Source organism: Orbicella faveolata, unplaced genomic scaffold (assembly GCF_042242905.1).
Source record: "Orbicella faveolata isolate gen_17 unplaced genomic scaffold, um_ofav_v1 contig_24, whole genome shotgun sequence".
NCBI lineage: Eukaryota > Metazoa > Cnidaria > Anthozoa > Scleractinia > Merulinidae > Orbicella > Orbicella faveolata.
This window is the reverse complement of record NW_028301552.1, coordinates 18,697,109-18,720,871: the sequence shown is the minus strand read 5'-3', so window position 1 is coordinate 18,720,871 and position 23,763 is coordinate 18,697,109. Positions and strand designations below refer to the sequence as shown.

General features: G+C 37.4%; 2 protein-coding genes and 2 long non-coding RNA genes across 4 annotated transcripts; 1 reads left to right on the top strand and 3 right to left on the bottom strand.

Moving 5' to 3' along the window:
* Positions 1-7,050: 7,050 nt before the first annotated feature.
* Positions 7,051-9,087, bottom strand: LOC149110749 (uncharacterized). The gene is made up of 2 exons (XR_016207764.1): positions 9,000-9,087; positions 7,051-8,287 (listed from the first exon to the last, which is right to left on the bottom strand). It is a non-coding gene; the product is annotated as an uncharacterized LOC149110749 (long non-coding RNA).
* A 125-nt stretch (positions 9,088-9,212) lies between these two features.
* On the top strand, positions 9,213-11,198 carry LOC149110748 (uncharacterized). The gene is made up of 2 exons (XR_016207763.1): positions 9,213-9,400; positions 9,884-11,198. It is a non-coding gene; the product is annotated as an uncharacterized LOC149110748 (long non-coding RNA).
* Positions 11,199-11,808: 610 nt separating this feature from the next.
* On the bottom strand, positions 11,809-17,114 carry LOC110057373 (transmembrane protein 272-like). The gene is made up of 3 exons (XM_089291264.1): positions 16,901-17,114; positions 15,072-15,137; positions 11,809-14,253 (listed from the first exon to the last, which is right to left on the bottom strand). The coding sequence occupies exons 2-3, from the start codon at positions 15,082-15,084 to the stop codon at positions 13,859-13,861; spliced, it is 408 nt and encodes a 135-aa protein (XP_089147390.1). The 5' UTR covers positions 15,085-15,137; positions 16,901-17,114; the 3' UTR covers positions 11,809-13,858.
* Positions 17,115-18,381: 1,267 nt separating this feature from the next.
* On the bottom strand, positions 18,382-20,967 carry LOC110057477 (uncharacterized). The gene is made up of 4 exons (XM_020764069.2): positions 20,836-20,967; positions 20,041-20,144; positions 19,851-19,916; positions 18,382-19,145 (listed from the first exon to the last, which is right to left on the bottom strand). The coding sequence occupies exons 2-4, from the start codon at positions 20,081-20,083 to the stop codon at positions 18,901-18,903; spliced, it is 354 nt and encodes a 117-aa protein (XP_020619728.1). The 5' UTR covers positions 20,084-20,144; positions 20,836-20,967; the 3' UTR covers positions 18,382-18,900.
* Between the last annotated feature and the right edge of the window lie 2,796 nt (positions 20,968-23,763).

Here is a 23,763-nt window from a genome sequence, read left to right as displayed (position 1 = left end):
TTCGTTCCCTCTGTGGAGCTGGTCATTCTTACTTTTATGCACCTGAATTACCGTGAAGTCTTCATTAAGGAAATATCACTTCTTCTAACTCTAGAAATTGATGTCATCAAATCTGAAAAAGCCAGTGAAACAAAGAACATACATGGTAACATTACGCAAATCCACAGGGTTATCCAGATTGGCATGGCAGACAACTTTATGGAACAAATGTGAGGAACCAGCCTCTTTACGGTTGACAGTAGCAGTGCCAAGAATTCTATTGGATGCCGACCTAACAGCCTCAAAAACACAAGTGTTGGTTGGAGAGGGAACCCCAGTCATATTATGGATTCATGGACCCATTTAATGCCGCAGAAAGGCAGAATCAATCACGCTGGGAGACTGGGACTACTCTATGAGATGCTGTAAGTAAAGAGCTACCTGAAAAGGGTCAGCAGGAAAACTATTTTCCGTAAGCTTACAGAATGCGAACTCTTTTCACTTGCGAAATGCACGGTGATACTGTAAGGAAGTGCTGTAGGCGTTAGAGGATCAATCTGTCCGTGATATTCAGGATAAATCCATCTCCTGGAATCACCTGCTCTCGCCAGAAAGCAGAGCAAAAACATCTGAAAGGACAAAAAAGAGCACTAAGCAATATCTTAATAATTGTAAGTAGAACATACAGCCAAGACATGCATTCTAGTCTTGAGTGGGACGAGGGGTCCTGGGACGGCTGAAATCGTTTCTAAGCGCTGCAAAATCGAAGTTTAACGATCTGGAACCAAAGAGGGCGTTGCGCACTTTCCCTTTGATGAACAGTCCCTGGAACTTTGGAAGGTACGCCCAGTCGATGACAAAATTGTTCCAGTGGACTCCATCTTTAAAACAAGAATTCCAAAAGAAAGATGACTTGCATACGGGGGACTATTAAGGCCCCCCTGGCGTGGCACAGCTCTAAACGCTTTATGACCATAAAAATGAGGTAGACTGGGAGAGACAACCAATTATTAGTGAATCCCCATTCCCGGCAAAACGCGACAACTGTTTCGGACCACCTAGGGTTAAATCTGGGTAGTTTGGCGTTGTAACTGCAGGCAAACCTGTCCACACTATGAGGGTCCCAAAGCTCACCTAAATCCTGAAAGATAACATCGTTTAGTTCATAATCATTAAAATCCATAAGCTTGGCGATTAGTTCCGCTCTAGGGTTTTAAAGATCCCTGGGGATCCACTTAGGATCCAAAGATATACGAAACTGTGGTCAGATGTGAAACGCTATGGAGGGCGAGCAATTGAAGGTCGACCTTCCGGCTGCCGTTAACTAGAATGGAAGCGACACTCTGGTTGTCAGAATACTAGACGACTTTAGAACACGATAGATGGCTTGCAAACGCTTCTAAGGGGAGGCACACAGCGTAAAGTTGCCTCCACGTCGAACTTTGCGCGCTCTCCGCGATCGACCAGTTTTGGTGAAACACCAGTTCAACCTCCGATTGCAATTGGACGAACGCACCACAAGCTAAATCAGAAGCATCAGAAAAACTAATCTTGGCAGGAAGAGACCTAACCCCCCAATATACTTTGCCATTTAGGGTGTGAACATTGTGTCTCCAAAAATCAATTTCAGACATGGCATCCTGGGTAAGCAATACTACACAGTCCCAAGAAAATCAAACCGGCAATGCTTGCTACGCGCTTGATGAGAACGCGCGTGGGATGCTGAGGGAAAAAGAGTTGTTTGCCGCCTTTTCTTGGGTGCTTCCAAGTTTAATATGCTTTGCATCATAGATTTTAAAGTTAATCTTGCAACTTATCGATCTCACAACCAGGTATATAACAACGTTTAGAGAGATAACGATTCGTGCCAAAATGGCGGTTACAGGAAAGGTTTTAATCAATGCTCGCCAACAGTGATTAATTTATTTAACGATTTGAATTTTTTTCCTATGCTAGCTGTTCAACCAGCTGAATTCACGAGAGTGGGTGATAAAAAACAATTGTTTTAAACAATGTTTAAAGATAAGTTACCAAGCCAATTTTCCCAACCGTAGAATTTTATTGTTACTGATGTTTGCCCCTCTCTTTACAATCATAACTTGATCTATAAATTTATTGTCCAACTGCAGCGAATACCGTCCAAATAACAGTCCAAATATACAGCGATATTGTACAGTTATTTGTACAGTAGAAAACCTGTTTGCCGTACTGGCAAACTCGTTATTTGTATTTTGACTAAGGGCTACTCAAAATACGGCACAACTCGTAAAAATATACAGCGATACTACACACCAAAACGGTTAATTAGATATATGCACTGGGTAGTTTCTCGTCAAAGTGGCATGTGTAATGACGTTAAGGTGATTCCCTAGTAAAAGAACCCACCATAGATTTCCGATGAAACTTGGTATTCTGTTCTTACAGGACAAGGAGATATTACAAACGTAGTAAAAAGAGGGGGTCACCTTGCTTGTTTTCATGCCACAATGCTGACATATACGGTTATTTAGGTGAATTTTGGTAATCTCCATGCGCAACAAATAAGCTCGATTATTTTTCAATGCAGCGCGTTATATCACACAGAGTTTGACTTTCTTTGCTTGTTTATTCATCTACGTCCCAGAAAAAAATGTCTTCAAATACCCTGCATCTTTTTATCCTTTGAAGGAAACATAATTTGGACATGCGTTGTTGGGCCCGTTATGTCTCCCTCTGTAGTATTTATTTCATTTGCCAAAAAAGTAGCCATAGATTTCTGATAATATTTTTCTCTGTTATTGAGGATATTGTTGTCATTGAAATTATAAAATAAAAAGTGGGGGTCATCGTGCTCGTTTAAGATAAAAGGAGCATTTATTTCGTTATCGAGCTTATTTTGAGGGAAATCTCTTACGTTCTGTACGTGCACGCGCTCATGTGCGCGCGCTAATGGCGCGAAAATCGAGCGCGGTAGGGATGCGCAATGCAATACTAAGGAATCACCTTAAGTGTATCAGAAAACAGCTATAATATGCTGGGTTATGTTTCGCACTTTCAAATTTGGTTCTAGAACTTTAAAAATAATTTAAGGAACTTGTCATGGAATGCTTAATTACATCCCATAGGAACAGCTTGTTTAGAATCATATTTATTCCGTAACACTCGATTGTGTGATTTGTATTCTTTCATTACGTAACCAGTTCTGTTCAATACTTTTGTAATTAGTCCTTAACCAATAGTTTTATTTTCCTTTCTTTGATTGTAACACCTTGCGTTTGCATATTTAGGGTTTTTTGGGGTGATACGTGTTGAGAGGTTTTTCTGTGTGTAGAAGAAGCAGGTTGAAGTGTAGTTACGAGCGAGGCTAGAAAGTGGCAGGAACACGTCCGGAAGCACATTTTCATTACTGAGAAGCCATCAGTAAACCATTCCTAAATTCACGAAAAAGAGCCATTTGCCGGGGAACGTGAGTGCTAAATAGCTGGTCGAAGCAATCGAAGGACAAGCGTAAAGTTCTGTCGAAGTCGGCCGTTGTAAACCGGACAGCTGGAGTAAATCGGAGAAGTCAAGTTGAAATATACCGGACTGCGTGAAGACGTAATCCGAAGAAGTAAGTTGAAAGGTGGGAGTAATAAACGGGAGTTTGAATTGGTTCGTTGTGTGTGTCATGTGTTGGTGGAACGTTGTTGGGGTCAAGTTCATGGACAAGGACTTCAGACGCAAGGTGAACTGAACTGAACTACGGAAACGCCTATTTTTTTTAAGGAATATTCTTGTAAATAGATTAAGTGTACTGAAGTATTTAGCTTGTTTATTATATTCTTGTAAATAAATTAAGGTTAATTGTTTAGCTTATTGTATTATTGTTAGTTACCCTATTTAAAGTATAATGTTATTTTAGTGTAATTGTTATAATAAATGCTTGTAGACTTAGGTAGTTGTTGCGTGTTTTCTCGGGTTCGTTTATGCTTAGTTTTTTTTGTTAGAGAAAGCCCACCTTTGTGGCGCGGTTTCGTCACAGAACTGCACTGGTTAGGTTCACTGAGATGGAGTAGTCTGACAGAATTCGATCCAAAAAGTGTAGCCGATTTTGTGAGCAACGATCTTTGATTCCCATCTCGTTGCGCGGCATATCAAATCATATAGTGTATCACTGGAAACAAAATGAGTCATTGTACGTTTATGGAGTAAAATTTAAAAATTTAATGCCCCTTTTTTCGAATTAGCAATAAGATAATTAAGATACCGCTTTAGCCTAATTTGCACGAAATCGGAAAACAATCGTAGCTTTGCAGAATTTACCGGAACTATCTCTGTTTGCGAACATTGTTGGCCAACATTATCTACATTTTCCGTATGTAGCAATCGGAAATGCGATCGAAACCGAAAACGCTTTTAGCTATGTTACCATGCTCGACAAGTGATAAACAACCCCCGTAGCTATGCGACCACGCTCGACAGATGGCAAAATATCGACAATTATCTGCAACCTACAAACAAACAAACAACTTCAATGTATAATAATTTGGAATATTTTTGGCAAGGTATGTATACCAAGCTGTCAACTGCCAAAGCAGATCCAAAGCTTTTCTTTTGGCCTTCCAAAATATTGCTGGTGTGATTCAAATTATACGGAGTGTTTTCCATTCGGTGACAAGTTCTGGTTTAAATTTACGGACATTTCCATTGGCGAATGGAGTAGCATTTTCAAAAAAAACAAAAACAAAAAAGTCACCGAAACTTCCGTCCCATTTGACATTCCACCTGGAATTTCCCATTTTCGGTTGAATGGTTCGCTTTTCGGAAATTCAACAATTTCCAGATTTTCTGGAAACCCTTCCAGGAAATGTCCGCACCATTTTTTCCCGTTTCAGATTTTTCAGAACTTTCGGTTGAATGGAATTTTAACGCAGCAATTTATATTTCATAAAATTTGAACTTGCGACCGTTAGAAGCAAATTACGAATCACATCATTACGAATTACATAACGAGGAATATTCCGATTTTGAATGTGTCATGTGATGTTTCAAGAGTAATCATGCGGCCATTTTGGCCGGGCTATCTTGCGTCAAATACATGGATTATTAAAGTGCTTATTTTTCGCCGTTAAGATCTTCTTCAGGTCACATTTCTAAAGCTTGCAAAATGTCTACATCAAATGCATACTTCCCGCAGTAGCTGCAACTGGAGACTGGAAAACATAGAGTACTGACTTTGTTTTTGGGCACTGAAGTGCTCGGCAATGTAAACGACGTTTCGGTTGGCGCTAGTGTTTTGAAACCCAAAACATCTAGTTATATCACGGCCCAAAAATGACTTCAGTTCTTTGTCTATAGTCTACCTAGGTACTACACATTGTTAGTTTTGTTTTGTAGAGAGTAATCTTGCAAGTCTTGATGTAGAGCTTGTATAGCGCTTGATGTGTGACGTACGTGACGCTGCGACATGAATTACGCGCGGAGTACCCTTACCAAAACAGTTGTATTTTTAAACTGATTTTAAACTGTTTTGAACGTATTTTGACGATTTAAACAGTATTTTGAAGTCACTATAGGGTATTTTTGTGCTATTTTGTACAAAATTCAAAATTTTGCTTCTTGTTTGTAATGTATTTCAAGTATAGTTAAAACCTACTTCATGATATTGGAATGATTTTCACTCTGTTTTTTAACGTAGTTTGAGCTCAAAACAGGGTTTAAATAGGGGATTTAAAATCTATTTTAATACTATGGCCGCAAAAATTTCGTTCAAACAGTTTAAAAATTCTAGTTAAACCCTGTTTTGAAAGTTATGTTGGCAATGGCCGTAGGTTTAAAAAGTATTTTACAAATTTTCAGTGTTAAAATAGTCTTTAAATAGGATATTTAAAATGTAGTTGACATGCCAAGAACATAAAATATGTTTTAAATAGGAAGTTTAAAACCTATTTGAGATAGCAATTCATATTATAAGCTTTAAAATACAACCAAAACAGTCTGTTTTAAACATATTTTAAGTTTTAATCAGGCGAGTATACTATTTAAATAGTAGTTTTAAATAATGACAATAATGTCTATCTTAAAAACAGATTTTAAATACACTATTTTTGCACTATTTATAAATCTAGCCCAATGGAAATTTATAATTCAATCAACATAATTTGCACCCCCTTTTTGAAAACTGCTTTAGTGTGGAAGCTTTTAAGACTCTCTCAATATCAAAATCAATCAAAAATTTAGCCAAGCCAAAAACATGAATCTGTGGACAAACAAACCTTTTCGCAAAATAGCACTCTCTTGCCGCCCTGCATGTACATGTATTCCTGTCTTTCTTTTTTTTCGAAGTATCAAGCACTGTTTATAACCAAAATGGCAGGCAAAGACTGAACAACTCCAGGACTTCCCAGAGGAGTTTTTCGACAGGCGTTAAAGTAAATCCCAGTCTTCTCTAAAAGGACATGGTCACAGATGCCATGTTTGTTCACAAGTGAGGTTCAGGTTGAGAGCATGTGCTAAGCCACATGTACATGCACAATATATAAGTTCTACCAAAAGTGTCATCACTTTAAAAATTTACCAGGAGCAATCAAATCTCTGAAAGCAGCAACTAATAACTCAAGGAAAATTGATCCAAGTAATTGGTTGACATTACTTATTACTGATTGGGGCTACTCCTAATGGCAAAACATGCCATCACTCACAAAGTAGACCAGAATTAAGATCTCACAATCAAATCACAAAAAAATCACATCTACTCAATATTAAAAAGAAAATTTAAAGGTACATGTAACTAGCTTGCAGTAATTAGCAAATTATTGATTGTGGTCAGTCATCATGTACGTGCTTCAAGATTACATAATTTACATACATGTAATTTTGGCAGAAAGTGTCCCACTCACAGTGTGCACATTAAAGATCTCAAAACAAATCACAAGAAATGACAACCACTGAATATGAAAAAGAAAATTGCTTGTAGTAATCAGCCAGTTATTTATTGTGGTCCCTCATCATGGTATACATGCTTCAAGATCTTGCAAAAGTGCTGTCACACACAAAGTACACCAAAATCAAGATCTCACAACCAAATTCCTTTTTTTTTGTTCTCTCAAACAATTCTTTTTTTCCTGTTTCCCATATGAGCAGTTACAGTTTTCCAGATTTGACAGTCATTTAATTTTGAAGTCAAAAGTGGTTTGAACTAATATTTGTGTACAACAGTTTAGTCATTATTGTTAACAATGTAGGAAATCCATTTTTTTTTGTCTAAACAGTTGTTAATGATAAAAGTTGTTGTTCCAGTCTGTTATGAGCAGACTTATGTTGAATTTAGTGGTTGGTTTCAATGACAGATGCTGTGACCAGGCTAATATTATGAGAGTCTGTGCTCTGATCTGTTAACAAGAGGCATTCACTACTAACATCACAGCAAGCTGGCAAAAAGCGCCGGTTTCCACAATAACTGTGAATAATAATTATTATTGGATGAGGTTGAGCAAAATATCATGATTTGTCAGTGGCAAGCAGATCAATTATTTCCTGAAGCTGAAGGCTGAGGCAAATAATTGATCTGTGACCACCCAGTTTGGTTTCACATTTAAATCACTCTCTGACAGCTCAGCGAAGCGATCTGCCATTTAAATTATTTCACCTGAGAGCTTGGTTTCAATTACGCATGAGAGGAAAATTCAATATTATTTGCAGCAAACACATTTACACGGCACTATGCATGAGCAGATCATTATTTGTAGGCAGTTATTTACACGTCACTTGGTGGGCTCTCAGCCAATGAAAAGGAAGACAAAATGCACCGAATGATAAATAGTTTTATTTTTCAGTTGTCAACAATAACATTTCAGAACACCTAGAGGCCTTTGTGCATTTGCTTGGATGCCATCTTGCAAACTAGAGCACAAGCTTCAAGATCTCGCGAACAACAACTACCGAACCAAGACTTGGAACATTTCATTATTAATTATGTACATGAATCAACTGCATTATCCACTTACCCATTCATTCATGTCTTAGTGGGCTATTCTGTAACTGGTTAAATTTACTGTTTCTTGAAAATGTTACAAGCAAAAGCGAATAAAGAACCCTCACTGGACCACATAAAAATGCCTTGGTGGTAAATCACACTGGTTCCGCAAATCTTTCCCAACTTAATTGTTTCATCTGCTTCAGTTTCTTGCAAAGAATGAAATACTTCAGCTACATGTAGTTTTCTGTGTTTTCATCCTTCTCTTATTACTTTGTCCTCTTGTCTTTCATTATTTTTTCTTCTTCTTGCCAGGTAATTTCTTCTTCCTGAACCTTGGTTGTGCTTAGCCATATTTTTTGGAAATATATCAACCTGCCACATAAATATAGTGCATTCATCTAATCAAAAATTTGTTGAATTTGAACTACACTGAATGCTTGTCTATCCCCCACTGAAGGTCAAAACTAACATGTGCATGGGGAGAAGTCCCTATCACTAGGCCCTTCAACCATTTTCCAGAGCCCCTTTGTGTGAATATCATTTTTGCCAAGAAATCTACACCCATAATAGAGAAGAATGAAAATAATTAAAGTAAAATTAACGATAGAAACAATAGGACGAATACAGGCTGAGTGACACCTAAAGTCGCAACCAAAATGCAAGGATTCGACTGTCCATGGCAGGCTTGGATTTCATGTGTTATAGCATGCAATTACTCAATACATGAACATGTGTACAACACATTCTTGCACGACAACAAAGTGCGATTCCATTCATTCGAATGTCCCAATTTTGTTCTTCGAGTGTTCGGACCCAATCGTTCGATTAAGTTCGATTGATTTCGATAAAGTTCGTTTAATCGAACGTTTCATTTGGTACGTGATTAGTTACGTCTGGAGCAAAGCCATGCATCTAAGAGAAAGCTTCTTTTATGAATAAACATTTGGCGCATCCAACCAAGAAATCGCCAAGCATTACCCGCGTATGTCTCAATGTAAAATACCTGAAAATACGCTTGAAAAAGTTACGAGGGCTGTAAACAAAAAAATGAAGTTTAAGCAGATAAAATAAACAGATACCGTACCGTTAAAAATCCTGGGCTACGAACTATATCCAATGTGGCGATCGATGCGATCCTCTTGCTTCGTTTTGGCGGTCGTAACTTTTGGCGCAAACGGATTTTCCGGTCGATTTTCCGCTGACCCGCCGGTGCAATACTCTGATGCGAGCATTTTGGTCAGCTGTGATTGCATGAAACATCATGTGAATGACCACGTGACTTGTTTCCATTTCAAAATTGCTGTGTAAAGCGGAGGTTTCGTTCCAGTCGTTTAAAACCAGTGCAACAGTTCATTTGTTTGTTTTTTTACCTTTTACTGGACGAAAAGTTAAGGGACCGAACCGAATCATATGACTCGTGGGTGCAGCGACCATGATTTATCTTTCTGATAGACTTCAACTTGGTAATGTCTCAAGGAAATGGAGGTAAGCCGACCATCTTCTATCTTGGTGTGTCTTTCATTCGAAAAGATGCATGCACATGTAAATACATGTAACATATCTGTAACCACATCAGCTGTTTTATCGAATTAGCTGATTGCCTGTGAAACATAGATCTGAATTTTGAATTGTTCTTCGTCCAGTCTACATAATTAGGTACTGTTCTATATACATGTATGATCGGTTATATGGCAGTTATGTTTGCAACTGTGTATGCCATTTTTGTGCAGCCGTAAATTACTCATCCATTGTGATCATTTTACTATCTTGACATGGCATAAACTGATCGATCTCTTCGTAGGGAAATTAAAGTGCGAGCTGTGGAAGTTGAATCAAACAGTTTGTTTTTCTTCAAGTGGAAAGGCAACTTTATAGACTTAACATGATAACAAAACATACATGGAGGCTAAAATATTAAACCCTGCAATAACTAAACAATGCAGTAAATAATTTTGTTTTTATTTTCAGCTTTGAGAAACAGGAGATGGAGAGTGGTGCTGCCCTGTTAGGGCCAAAGTCTCTGTGAGTTTGATAGGGGTCTTTCAACTGCCTTCTGGTTACAAAGTTATTGCTGCAATTCTGCAATCGTTGGTAAATTTTTAAAGGAGGAAATAACTAAATTTAGGGTTAGAAAGGAAGCTATATGTAGCTACTACAGTCATGCCACATCAGTGAAAGTACAGTTGTTTCTTGTTGGAAATGAATGAACCTTACAACTTGATGGGATAATTTTTGTTAACTTGTAAATAATAATATTATCGATCATATATTACATACACTGCGGCTACAAAGTTTATTTCAAGGGGAACATGGTATGCATTAATTAATTCTTTCATGATTGAATACTGTGGTCTTTGTAAAACTTTGCCTCAAATTGCACATGACCTTGACTTGTGACAGCTTGGGTTCCCTATAACTTACTGCAAGTGGTTTGGTTTTTTAAGCTTCATCTTGCCAGGGCCAGAAAAAAAAAATGAAATCTAGCTGCCCAGTGGGCCAGTATATTTTAGTTTTCAGTTGGCTCCACTAAAATATTACTAATGCCCAATGGGCATGTAGGGTTCATGCCTTATCAACTACATCATTTACTAGTTGCTGTCTATATTCGGTGATAGACTATAACAAAATGAGTTTACTGGCACTATGAAACTAGGTAAAAGAAACTACCAACAGTGACAATTGTTGTGTCAGATACAAAGTATGCTTGGATTTTAAATTAATCCATGCTTTCAACTTACTGTTTTGCTCATCTTGCAGTCTTAAGTTTTGAAATAGGCTTTGATTGGAAATTATCATTCACAAGATTATATGTACTGAGGCTAATTTTACTTGCCCACCTGACCAGACCTCCAAACTTCCATTTTCACTTGCCCAAGAGCAAAATTTACTTGCCCCAGGCAATGGGATGTGGTTTTTCCCTGCCCTGCTTGCTAAGACTACAAGTATTCCCTCTTTGGCTTAGGGCCTCTTCATATGAGCCCGGTCAACCAGCCTGGCTCATTTTCTGAGATCTCACCTGGCCACTCTTTCCTTCGTAAAAATTTTGATGTGTTCATATATGTATGAGAAGCCAGGCTGGCCCGGTTACTGAGATCTCAGTTTTTGCGTCCAAGATCTCAGTGACCAGGATGAAAATTTTCCCATATGAACGCTCCAGCCCGGGTAACCAGGACGAAACTTTTTAGGCAAAATAGCTTCGCTTTTGCAACACAGCACTTGGCCAGTTACCTCGCTCATACGAAGAGGCCCTTAGTCTATGTATCATGCGTGACACAAAAGAAAATCAACATATTTTTCTCGCTGTTTTCATTTGCATCACACACAATAGACTAAGCGAAAGAGACCGGGACTACTCAAAGTCTGAATATCTGTAGGCCCGATAAGATGGTACAGCTTTAATTGCTACATGCACTTGTACATGTACATAAAACAAGTCCATGACTCAAAATCAAACCCACAACTTGCTTGCAACTGTAACATGGACCACATAAATGATGCAGGATTTAGTTGCAGCCTCAGACATTGCTCAGTGATGAAAGATGAACAAAACCTTTGCACAACATGATCATCACCTACTAAATTTACAAAAGTCACACATAATGAGTTGTACCCTCTAAATTGGCCTAAGGGTTCCCTTGATTAGAAGTGATTGATGCATGTACTGCATGTACGTTTACAATGTATATAGTTCCCATGTACAGACCAGGGTTGTCATTAATTTTTTAGTCACCTGTAGCCTTATTCTCCACACCCATAGCAAATTTGTTACTTTGTGGGTGATTTCTCTAAACAACAGGGAATTTCACCTGTAGCATCAAGGGAAAATCAAGCATACTCAGCCATAACAGGTGTTACGGCTTACAACCCTTAATGACAGCCCTGCAGACATAGCATACCAGTACAAGTAAATAACCTGTATTTAGTCTTAAAATGAGTGATATAGAAGATGTTTTATACTAAGTAATGGACCCTTAGCCTCAAGTTCTCAATTGGTATTGATACATGCATGTTCCTTTGACTCCTTTACATTGTTTGTAATTCTTCTTAACAAAGAAACTATGTACCACTGATGATGGCCGTACACTCAAAAATGTTTTGGTTTTTAAAACTGTAGTAACTTTTAGCCTTTTATACATGTACAGTAGACAAAAAAAATATTATCGCAGGCTCAAGTGTTATTACAGCTTTTCATATACAGATACAGTAAGTGTAGAGCTACATACATTGATTATACAAGTAAAGAAAGAAGTAGAGCCAAGCACCCCCATCAAGCTTGAGTTTGCCCTACACTTACTTCTAGCATGTCATGTGTTGTTCACAGCTAGAGCAAAGTTACATGTAAGTTTAAGATTTTTTTGGCACTATTGTTATGCTGTTTTGACACTATTTTTGAACTATTTTAATACTATTTTTATACTATTTTTACAGTATTTTCATACTGTTTTTATACTATTTTGTGCTATTTTTATGCTGTTTTATGCTATATTACTGTATGCCATTTCTAGACTATTTTAAAGCTATTTTCATATACTTACATTGTATTTGACATATTTTTTTTCATGTATGATCCACTTTAATTTTTAAACTGTTTAAAGTACTATTGAAATATGTTTTGAGACAGTGGATTTCAATAGTGTTTTAAACAGGTTTTAACACCTTTAAAATCAGTCGAAAAATATGTTAAAAATATAATTTTGCACCTATTTTAAACCTATTTTGTACAAAATACTTTTAAAATTGTCATTTAAACTAGTTTAAAAATAGTCTTGCAGATTAAATGCTGTTTTTAAAACGATTTGTGCCCTGTTTTTATTCCGCATGCTGTGTTCCTCGAGAGATTTTTAAAGTAGTTACAGACTATTTTAATTATATTTTTAAACTTAGCAAAGGATTTCGAGTTTTGGAATTTTAACTATATTTTTAAAAGCTTTTCAAAATACATTTCAAACTTTGTTTCAATAGTGTTTTAAACAGGTTTAAACACCATTAAAAGCAGTCGAAAACTACGTTAAAAATACACTTTTCGCCCTGTTTTTAATCTATTTCATAAAATAGGTTTAAAACAGTTTTTAAAAATAGTATTTAAATACATTTAAAATAGTGTTAGGTTTGGTAAGGGTAACAATGGGCACCTACGTCCTCAAGCAACAGAGGACTTCTTCCGTGTTTACAGAGCCTCGTCTATACACGAGGCTAGGAGAACTGGGAGAATTCGAGAATTCATCCAACCTCCCGAGTATTTAGATAAGGCTATAGATGGCACGGAAAAAAGTCATCTATTGCTTTTAAAAAATATTTCTCAAAAATACGCGCGAATCTAAAACGTCATAACCGTGTTGACATACTCTCATCTAAACACACCTATCGACCAATGAGAGAGCGTGTAATCGCTCAGTTATTTTATAAAGAAGAAGAAGTCGTCATGTTTGATTCTTATCTGAAGTGCTGTTTACTGTCTCCGGCCAATGCAGTTGCAACCTTTTTCGCTGAACCGTCGTACACTATTAAACAATTAAATTATGAGCTCAAGATTACTATCACGCATAGAAATCGAGAGCGAATAATCTAATTGTTTTAGTATAAATCTACTAGTCGTTCAAAACTTAATCTAAATCCTCTTCACAGACACTTCGAAAACGCCAATAAGCGGCCGTCATTTTGTTAACAAGGGCACACTGCTACGCTACTCGCTATCTATCACAGAATAGATAGTGAGTAGCGTGGCCAATCAGAGAAGGGCATTCGTGATAGAACGCTAGTAGATTTATACTAATAGCCAATATAATTCACCTTAAAATTCTTATTTTAAAAACATTCAATTCTACAAGATATTTTTCGTTATAGGTAGTGTCAGCAGAATGTAAATGAATCATTTGTCAGCTACATATTATTAGTCAGCCACATATATTAAGAAAACTTTTCTTTAAAAAAAGAACTATAATGTTATTCTTTTCTTGCGAAGCAAATCATCCTAACCGTGATGAAGCCGACAACACAGACGCGGGTCAGCACCAGAACAAATATAATGTAGTAAGAGTTGGTAGCCCAGAATGCAAACAGGTACAACGTCTTGTTACAGTAGTAAGCGCTCTCTGGATCTGCGTAGTTCGGCTGGCGGTTTCTATAAATCAACACGTTTCCGTAGACGAAACAAGCGAAGATGAAAGGTTGCACCACTAGCTGCAGTATTGCGTTTACACATCTTTCCTCTCCTTCGGCTCCTTCCTGATATCGTGTGCCGTAGGAACAGCAGTTGGCGACAAGACCACCCGCTCCAGCCACAATCAAGTAAATCGGGATCGATGGTTCCACTGGGCACTCGACTTTATATTTAGCTCCTACAAAGACACAATCCAGTGCGTTATCAATAAAATGATGGATGTTACAGTTTTAAATAATTATGCACGCTTTGTCGCATAATATCAAGTCTAAGACACACCGTTTCTGGTGATCTGCTCTGTCAAGATAGCTTAGTTGATTTTGTTTCATGAATTTATCGCAGAGTAGCTCTGGCCAATGCAAGCATTCCCTAAACTTCTCCTTTGTTCATTATGTAGCTGGGAATATAGCGTTGGTTTAATTATTTCATTTCACACGTGTGTGCAATCTTATTATAATAAAAAGCCCGAGAAGACTCGGCTGATTTGCCAACCACAGGGAAATCCGGGAGGGGGGGAATGCCACATGAAAAGGAGGGGGCTGCTCATCGGAAATTTTGAAGAAAAAACCAATGAGGTACCAAGATCCCGTGTTGCGAGTGTGGCTTTAAATTTTTCACCCCTAAGAGGCACCAACTCCAAACCAACACATTAACTGAATGCGCACTCTTTTATTGATAAGTTGTGAAACCCCGGTGTAAATGAGACAGAATTAAAACTCAAACCTCTCCTTTGCTCAGTACTCTAAAAGGTACTGCGAAAGCTTCCACTGTGGACCTTTTGAGGCTGAACACCCCAAGAGGTACTCAAACCGCTTTTTTTAAACCCCGAAAAGGTACGGCGAGCACCCCTGTCCTTTTTATATGGGAGTCCCCTACCCCTGAGCTAAAAATATGGCGTTCACGCCATCTGCCAGGCATCTGTCTGTCGATGTATGTATATTGAATCATTTTCAAAGCAAATACAATAAATTAATTCTTAAGTTTGTTTGCACTCACCAATTACGATCATCGAAATTTGGAGGGGAAGGGCCGCCAAACATAAAATGACTAAGGCAGTCAAGGCTTTAAAAGAAATGAAAGATGATATTTATTATTACAGCAAACTGAAAGGAAAAAATTATAATGCTGGTATATCCTACGTGTTGCCGAGGAAGGGAGGCAGCTGCCGTTAAGGCTTCCAACATTCTTTGCTTGTTGTTGTGTTCAAATGTTTGATCAACTTACTGTCAACATAGAAATAAAAATGCGCATAAAACTTTGAGTGGATTAAGTCTTTTGCAATATGATGAATGAGCTAGTAGATGCTCAAAACTTTAACTTCCTCGACATACATACATACATATACATACATATATCACTTTATTTACCCTCGGATTTCAGAATAGCTTATGCAGCTAATATCTCCGAGCATTTAACCATCAGATGAGAGATAGACCACCACACCGGGAACTACGTCCCCTACTCTTTTCGATCAGTGTGCGGGTTTGTGCAAAAGTTGTTTGTGCAAAAATATTTCTTTTTTGCCCATGCAAGCCCTCTGCAGGTCGTTAACGGTGCTCTTTATCTTCGGCATCATTTTGTTCATTGTGCGGCTATGTATGCAATGAATCGATCAAATAGAAAAATTAACATGCCCTGGGTATACCAGGATAAGAATTTGGGATCATCGATTGTCATTGGGGTGGGGAATTTGACACCATATGGGAGGAATGGGTGAGAGTATGAACAAGTTGCCCAGAAATTATGGTAAGGCTAGAAGATATTCCAGACATAGCCTGCGAGCAGGCTCTCATCGTTGAGGCACGAGCAAAGCCGTCGGCGAACGAAGCGACTTGCTTCGCTCGCCGACCTATCCCTCGCGACTTTGCTCATGACGCAACGCATAAGAGCTGCTCGCAGGCTATTCGAGACGCCACCATATTCTTTATCGTAACATTGTTGCTCAAAAAGAAGGAATGTGTTTTAGTGGTATTAAATACATAGTTTTGCATGTGAAAATTTAGTCACGTTTATCCTCATGAGTAGAAGTTGAAGGCACCTGTTCGAAGGTGTTTTTTTTTCTTTGTTTTTCAAGTCCCGGGGTACCAGGATATTTAATCACCTAACATGATCTAATATGAAAACGTGGTGCCATTTAACATGACTGGAAGTTACAGAAAAGTTCTGTTATTATGTGCTGAAATAACATTGACACACAGGTTGCTATATCGGAATTTTGCCTTGCATCAGAGCTCTGCGATAAACTACTGATAACAAGCAATGCGATAATAGACCATTTGCATAAATGGTGTCTGAGTTTGAATAGCAATACTTTGTACACCTTAGCCTCGTACTTATGTTTCCAGAGAAAATATTTTTCACTCGAATGTGAGGCTTAGAATGTGTAAATATTGTTATCCAAATGTAGGCGCGATTTATGCAAAGGTCTATTCCATAGTTCCGTTTGAGTGAAATGGCCCATCTTCATATAATTGTATCATATATGGTTAATAACGAATAGTTCAGCGTTATAAAGTAGCTTACCACGTTTTAGCGAGCAATTAAATAATAAATTCGAACGTTGCGGATTATAGTAACATTTTGAGTCCAGGAATGCAAAGGAAAAATTTCATGAGTTCGTTAAAGTTCGACGCGTTGGTGAAAGAAAGTGTGTCGCTAGATGTTTACGCGAAAGAGGGGACGTATTCATCGACGTGAGCCAAGTATCTTAGATTGTACCCGTACCCCAAAGGAACAAATAGAATAACAGCATATATAATACAATTGTTTAAAAGCTGATAATTGTTTGAAATGAGGTTCGATGGATTTATAGCAACAACACTAACCTGGGTGAAATGTTCTGGCTATAGTGCCCACGATCTCTTTGTAACTTTAAATATTGAACCAAAGCTCTTCTTGTGCGATATTCAAAGTACAAATCAACGACGCGAATGAATATCGTGTTTAGTAAAGGGCAAAGCTAAATATTCACGACACCCGTAATTAGTAATGCAGTAATCAGTAATTGCACCTATTCATGCATAACGTCTCGTCCCCAACCCCCCCCCCCAAAAAAAATAAATAAAAACGCTAATGAAGCCGTGGTGTTCTGTAACCTTGTAATCCTATTTTCCCTATGTTTTTTTTTTCCTTTTCAGCCCTATTCTTGAAATATAAATTCTCCTTTCTAATGGTCACAGATTTTGTTCGGCGTTTGTCCAGAGAGATTGATTCTTGATGTAGGCAATACCGTCCTGTTGATGATTTGCTTTATTTTCGTGTCAGTGACCTGCTTGACGTATTTCAAATTGAAGTGTTATGTAGTGTACTGTGCTATATTTTGATATTTCTCTTCACTTTTCTTATGAGATATTACCTTAGTGAACTTCATATTTCCGACACGTGAAATATTAGCTCAGCAAACAATCATTTAAGTATGATATCAAACGTAATATCTTCCGCATGCATATTTGCATATGCATGCAAATAAGAACGCTGTGTTTCGATTACGGATGAAGGAGAGGCTCAATATCGCTTTTTTAGCCCAAGGGCTCACGTCTACTAAATAAAATTTCACTTATGACCATAGAGTATTGCTAAGAAAAACTTGAAGTTATCAGTCACTTACTGATTTGGAGTCTGGAAACTTGATTATGTCGAGTGTCGAGACTTGAGAACAATGTCGCTTGAGTAGTCTCTCAAGGAGTAAATTGAACTAAAGTACCGCGCTCGCTAATGCTGAACTCTGAAAAATTGCATTCAATTCTAGGGGAGGGGGGAGGGGGATACTGTCTCGAAAGGGATGTAAGAGATTTTCGTCTGAAAAAGGGTATGCTTTTCCCTCTGACCTGGCAATGGGTATTTTGTTTACAATAAAAAAAAACAAAAAAAAAAACAGCACCAGCATTAGCAAATTTGCTGTCCTTCTAAATTTTTACGCAAATGTTAACCATTTCTAGGTTGCCTGCGATCATATATGAGGGCTGCGTACTAATTTTAGAGGTCTGAAATGGGGTGAAGATTTTTGGCTCAGGTCTGAAATCACAGATTTTGATCTGAAATAGATTACGGGTTTCAAAGTTCGAGCCCCCACCAAAAACTTCTAGGAGAAACCCCCACTCCCCATTCCAACAAGGCAAAGCTGGGTGCGATACTGGCGAACAATTGTTTCGCTTACTCACAATTTAACAATCATTCTCATAGGTGAATTAAATAGGGCATCTCTTTCCTTCAGGCTCACATTGGTTTGTGTTGTTCATTTCTCGACACTTCATACAATGTCACTGACATGATATTTCATGCAATACAATAATACAACACAATGAAATACAGTACAATACAGTATTTTATTTAACGTGGAACATACGCTTAGCTATATGGTTTAGTTTAAAAAAATCTTCGCCAGCTACTTTACGGATATGTCACAAAAATAAATAAATGAGTGAATGAATGGATAAATAAATAAATAAATAAATAAATAAATAAATAAATAAATAAATAAAAGAGAAATTAAAAAATATGTACAGAATATAAACCTATTTACAGTTAAAAATAAAGTATCACACAATAAGAACTATTTACAGGATAAGAAAGCAATTCGTGGATACTGCGTTACCTAAAGTACAGACTTATTTGATGACAGTTTTCTAACAATTTAAAAATTCCATGACGCTCTAAGAACATCAGGTGATACAATATCCCTACGAAACGTGGTACGTAGCCGCGCAATTTCTAGCTATACAAACTCAGATCTAGCTTGATCTGCACCAGACCGAATATAATGCAGCAAGAGTTGGTAACTCTGAATGTAAACAGGTACAACGTCTTATTACAGTAGTCATTACCATCAGAGTCTGGATCGTAGTAGTTCGGTTTTTAGTTTTTCGTAAATCCACATCTTTCCGCAGATGAACCAAGCGAAGAGAAAATGTTGCTCTACTGCCTTTAGTGGGTTTACGCTCTTTTCCTCTCCTTGGTTCTTGCACTGATATCGTGTGCCACAGGAACAGCGTTTGGCAAAGAGACCAGTTGCCACCGCCACGATTAAATAAATATGGATCATGTTTTCCACCGCACACTCCTCTTTAGCTCCTATAGGGACACAATCCAGAAAGTTATAAGGAGGGGTAACGCAGTTTAAGTCGATTATGAAATGCTTAGTCACGCAATATCAGGTCTAAGTGACGGTATTTCGGACGCGATTCTGTTATGTTCCTGACCGCTATTTATAAAGCAGTTCTGTCTTGGTCTGTCACGCTACCTGAAGTGATTTTTTTTCTCATGGACTCTGACCATTAGCTATGGCAGTATTAATATCTCTTTCTACGTTATATGGCTAAGATTTTAGCATTGAATTAATCATTTCATTTATTATATGACTGAGAAAATTACTTTTTTGTGAGTAGCTGAGAGCAGACCAGCTTTTGTTTAACCAGATGTTAAATTTGCAATGTACGCGCGTTCGGAATTTTCTCGATGAGTAATCATGTGACAGCTCAAGCAATTAAGGATTTACACTATACTCGTAATATTTGAATAAATATTTCAAATTGCGCTCTCTCTCGATTTTGAGAGAATTTCTAATCTCATTCGTAGTGTGAATCCTTAATTCTATATTCGCATTCATACGATTACCTATATCCGTACATTCGAAATTGTATTAAAGTAGACCTACAGAGACGACCAGGGGTTATAATTTGAAATCAAACTAATTTGTAATCAGGAATAAGATCAGTGTGTATTAAATGATTTTTAATTCAACCACAGTCAATTCTTAGGCATGTTATCTTGACTCACCACTCATTATCATTGCCATCTGTAGGGGTAGAGCCGCCAAGCACATAATGACCAAGGCTGTCAAAACTGTAATAGAAAATGAAAGACGATCGTCGGTAAACATTATTCACGTTTTAGTGTCACGGCAAACTGAAATGAGCTGACTACGAGAAAAAGAAAGTACGAAAATAAGAAATGATTGGAAACCTACGTGTTGGTAGGAAAACGAAGCTAGACGTCCTCGAGGCTTCCATATAGGAAATATGTTAATGTGAATCGCCTTCTCTGGTATTTGTGCTTTGTTTCGTCAACTTCCTGCCAACGGAGAAATAGTTTGTATTCAAATTTAAGTAGATCAAACAAGACTTCCGTAATGTAGTGAATAAACTATTAGTTTCTGGAGACTGAAAATCTTCGCTGTCACTCGTAATAGCTACGAGACTCCGTTTAAAGGTTTGTTTTTATTCATTTTTGGCTAGACTCGCAGAACGGATATCCTCTTTACTTCATTTTTTCAGAAATGAAACGGCAATGTTTTAGTTTTTTGTTTAGGTTACACTGTCAACGTTCTCTCTATCTCTCTAATCACAGACCCGCTGCGCACTTCAAACAGATTACACGGGAGTGTATATACCGCTAAACTGATGGTTCTCTGATAGCTTAAATACTTCGTCTTTATTTTTTTAATAAAAAGCAAAAACAGCACAAAGCTTTTGAGTTTTTCTGCAGTGAATAAATTTTCTGATGGTGTAGTTATAATTAAGCCATTCCCATTAAATGGTTTGGTAATGAATAGCCTAGCAGGGTGCAGTTGTTAAAAAAATGGCGGCCGCTTCTTTGCGTTTTTGATGTGTCTATGAAGATGATTTAGATAATTTACTAGTTGAATCGATTCGAGAAAAGAAATTGAAAGTAGTAGATTTATACTAAGGAAAATAGTGTATTTAATCTCGACTTCTATGTGCGATTTCTTTAACCAAAAAATGGTAGATGTATCTTCATTTACCTTGTGTGACCTTGCGTCTGTTGATCACTCTCAGTTTGAAATCCGTCTTTGGTACACAGTGGTCTTCTAGCGATAAGCCCTTACTTGAAAACAAGATAAAATTCAGATGTCTTTATTCTGTACTTTCTCCGATCAAATGGTTATATATGTGAATGAACAAAACAAATTTCTCGGCCTATATTTATAGTGAGTGAAGTTATTTTTGTGATCTCTTACATGCACTTCCCAGAGTAGCTCATACGTAGTTAATAAGACAAGATGGATTGCCTATTTTTATAGACTTTCTTTTTAAAAAAATTGCTACGTCTCGATTTTCAGTCTGTTTTTAATGCAACAATTCTATTCAGTGCACATTTAAAATGTCCTTATATAATAATTTTTCTGCTTACAATTTTACCTGTCACAGTCAATGTCTGACTCCGGTTGGAAAGAACTTGAAAAGCAAACTCAAAGTTTTGAACTCCCAGGTGAATGTCGCTGTCGCCTAATTTGCATAAGATCGGTAAACAATCGTAGCCTTGCAGAATTTAGCGAAACTATTCCCGATTGCAAAAAAAATTTGGGCGACATTACCTACCTCTTCAGTACGTAGTAGTCGGAAATGCGATCAAGCTCGACACGTCGAGACTGAAAATATCTAAAATTATCTGTAGCTCACAAAACAAAGCTTGGGATTTCAATGTTTAATGATTTCAGATATTTTTTGGCCAGGTATATAAACCAAGTGGTCAACTAACAAAGCAGATCCAAAAAGTTTCTTTTACTTTTCAAAAACATGGTTAGTCTAATTATTCGGGGCGCTTTCCATTCGATGAAAATATTTTGTTTGAGTTTGCAAAAATTAGCAATGACGAATGGAACAGCTTTTTCCGGATTTCTGGAAAAGAGTACAACATCGCATAGTTATGCCCAAAGTTTCTGAAATTTCTTACCCCGAATTTCCATTCCATTTGATATTTATCCCGTAGTTTCCAGGATTTTCAGTTGAATGGTTCGCTTTTCGTTCATCTTCGGAATTTTTGATAGAACGGAAAGTACTCTCGGATTTTCCAGTACAGCAATTCATTTTTCACAAAACCTTAACGTGAAACCGTTAAAAACAAATTATGAATCACGAATTACATCATGAGAAATATCCCAGGTTTGGATGATCGTCTGATGTTTTAAGAGTAATCACGCTGCCGTTTTTGGCTGGGATATCCGGCGGCTTGTGACCTAATTAGATCATTTGCGAAAGAGAAAAATATTTCATAGATTATTAAAATGCTTATTTTCTGTCGACAATATTTTCTTCGGTTGCATTTTTAAACCTTGTAAAATATAATGGCTACACCAAATGTATACTTCCTGTTTGGGCCCTAAAGTGTCACACAAACTAAACGACGTTTCGCTAGGTGCAAACTTCTTGAAACCTAAAAAATGCAACAATACCGAAACATTTTACTTTGTCTGACATTTCAGGACCCCAAAACCACTTCAGTACTTTGTCTACCTAGATCGAGGTGCTGCACAGTGTTACTTTTTACAGAAAACAGTTTTTCAAGTCTTGATGTAGCGATAGCATGCTCGAAGGTTATCCGTATGCGTCCTTGCTTTGTGGGACAACTGATGATTGATGAAGTCGTCATGTTTGGTTGATTCCTATCTAAAATGATGTTTATTGTCTTTGCTACTGTAACTAACAAACTCACTCACTGGGCTGTCGAACACTATTAGCCATTATAATTCACCACTTTATCGCCATTGGCCAAAATGTATCACATGGCACGATCTTGCGCGAGCGCTACTAAGTATAAAACTCAAACGTTTTCCCACTATTGCCGTTCTGTAAATATATAGTTTTCTTCGTATGCTAGTCTACATACATTGTCAAAAGTGACCGTTCCAATTTTTTGAAAACTATATATATCGTAAAATGACAGGCGCTAAAAGTGGTCATTCATCAGATATTACTGATTATGTGAAAACCACCCACTGGTCACAACATAAATGGGAACATTTTGACATTTTAGCGTCCTGCAAAACTGACTCTCATTGCAAAATTAAAGAGACTCTGTTCATTCAAGAGCTAAAGCCTTCCCTTAATGCCACTGTCAGTTGTGAGAAGTTGTTATTTTATCAGCTGTTACTCCTCATGGTGTCTAGACAGATTAACGTACTGCTACTGTCTAGGTTCCAGACGTCGCATTTTTACGATATATATCTAGTTTTCAAAAAATTGGAATGGTCACTTTTGAAAATGTATGTAGACTAGCATACGAAACATCAAGTTCTGTATTAAACTGTGTTGGAATACAATATTTATCACCGCTGTTTGCGTTATAGGATTTAGAAAATTTTCTCGTCGAAGCGATTCCAGAAAAGAAATTGAAAGTAGTAGATTTATAATAAAGCAAATAATGTATTTACTCTCGATTTCTATGTGCGATAGTTGACTTTGGCTGTGCACCTCGTCAACTACGACGCGATAGCTAGAAATCTAGAACTCATAATCTAACAGTCCATTTCCAAATTACCTTTAGCCTTTTTCTCAAAGCGAGTCTCGGTACCCACCTTTCATATGAAAATGAGATTTCATTCGCATGCAAATTAAACTCATTTTCATATGGATGGTTGTGCACCAGGCCTCGCTTTCATAGAGAAGCTAAAGGCAACTCTGAAATACCTTCATAGGGAGGCTAAAGGCAACTCTGAAATACTTTCATAGAGAGGCTAAAGGTAATTCTGAAATTGGTTATCGTCATTATATAATAAGTCAAATTATCCTCGCATTTTAATTTGTTCTTACTTATGATCTATTGGAGGACAGACAAATAGCTGACGTCATGAACACTTTGTTTTGTGTTTCTTTGTTATGTAAAGCAAGTAGCATCCTGTGAAACAGACATTGGACAACGTTGTTTCCTTACTCGTAGCACAAAGGAATCC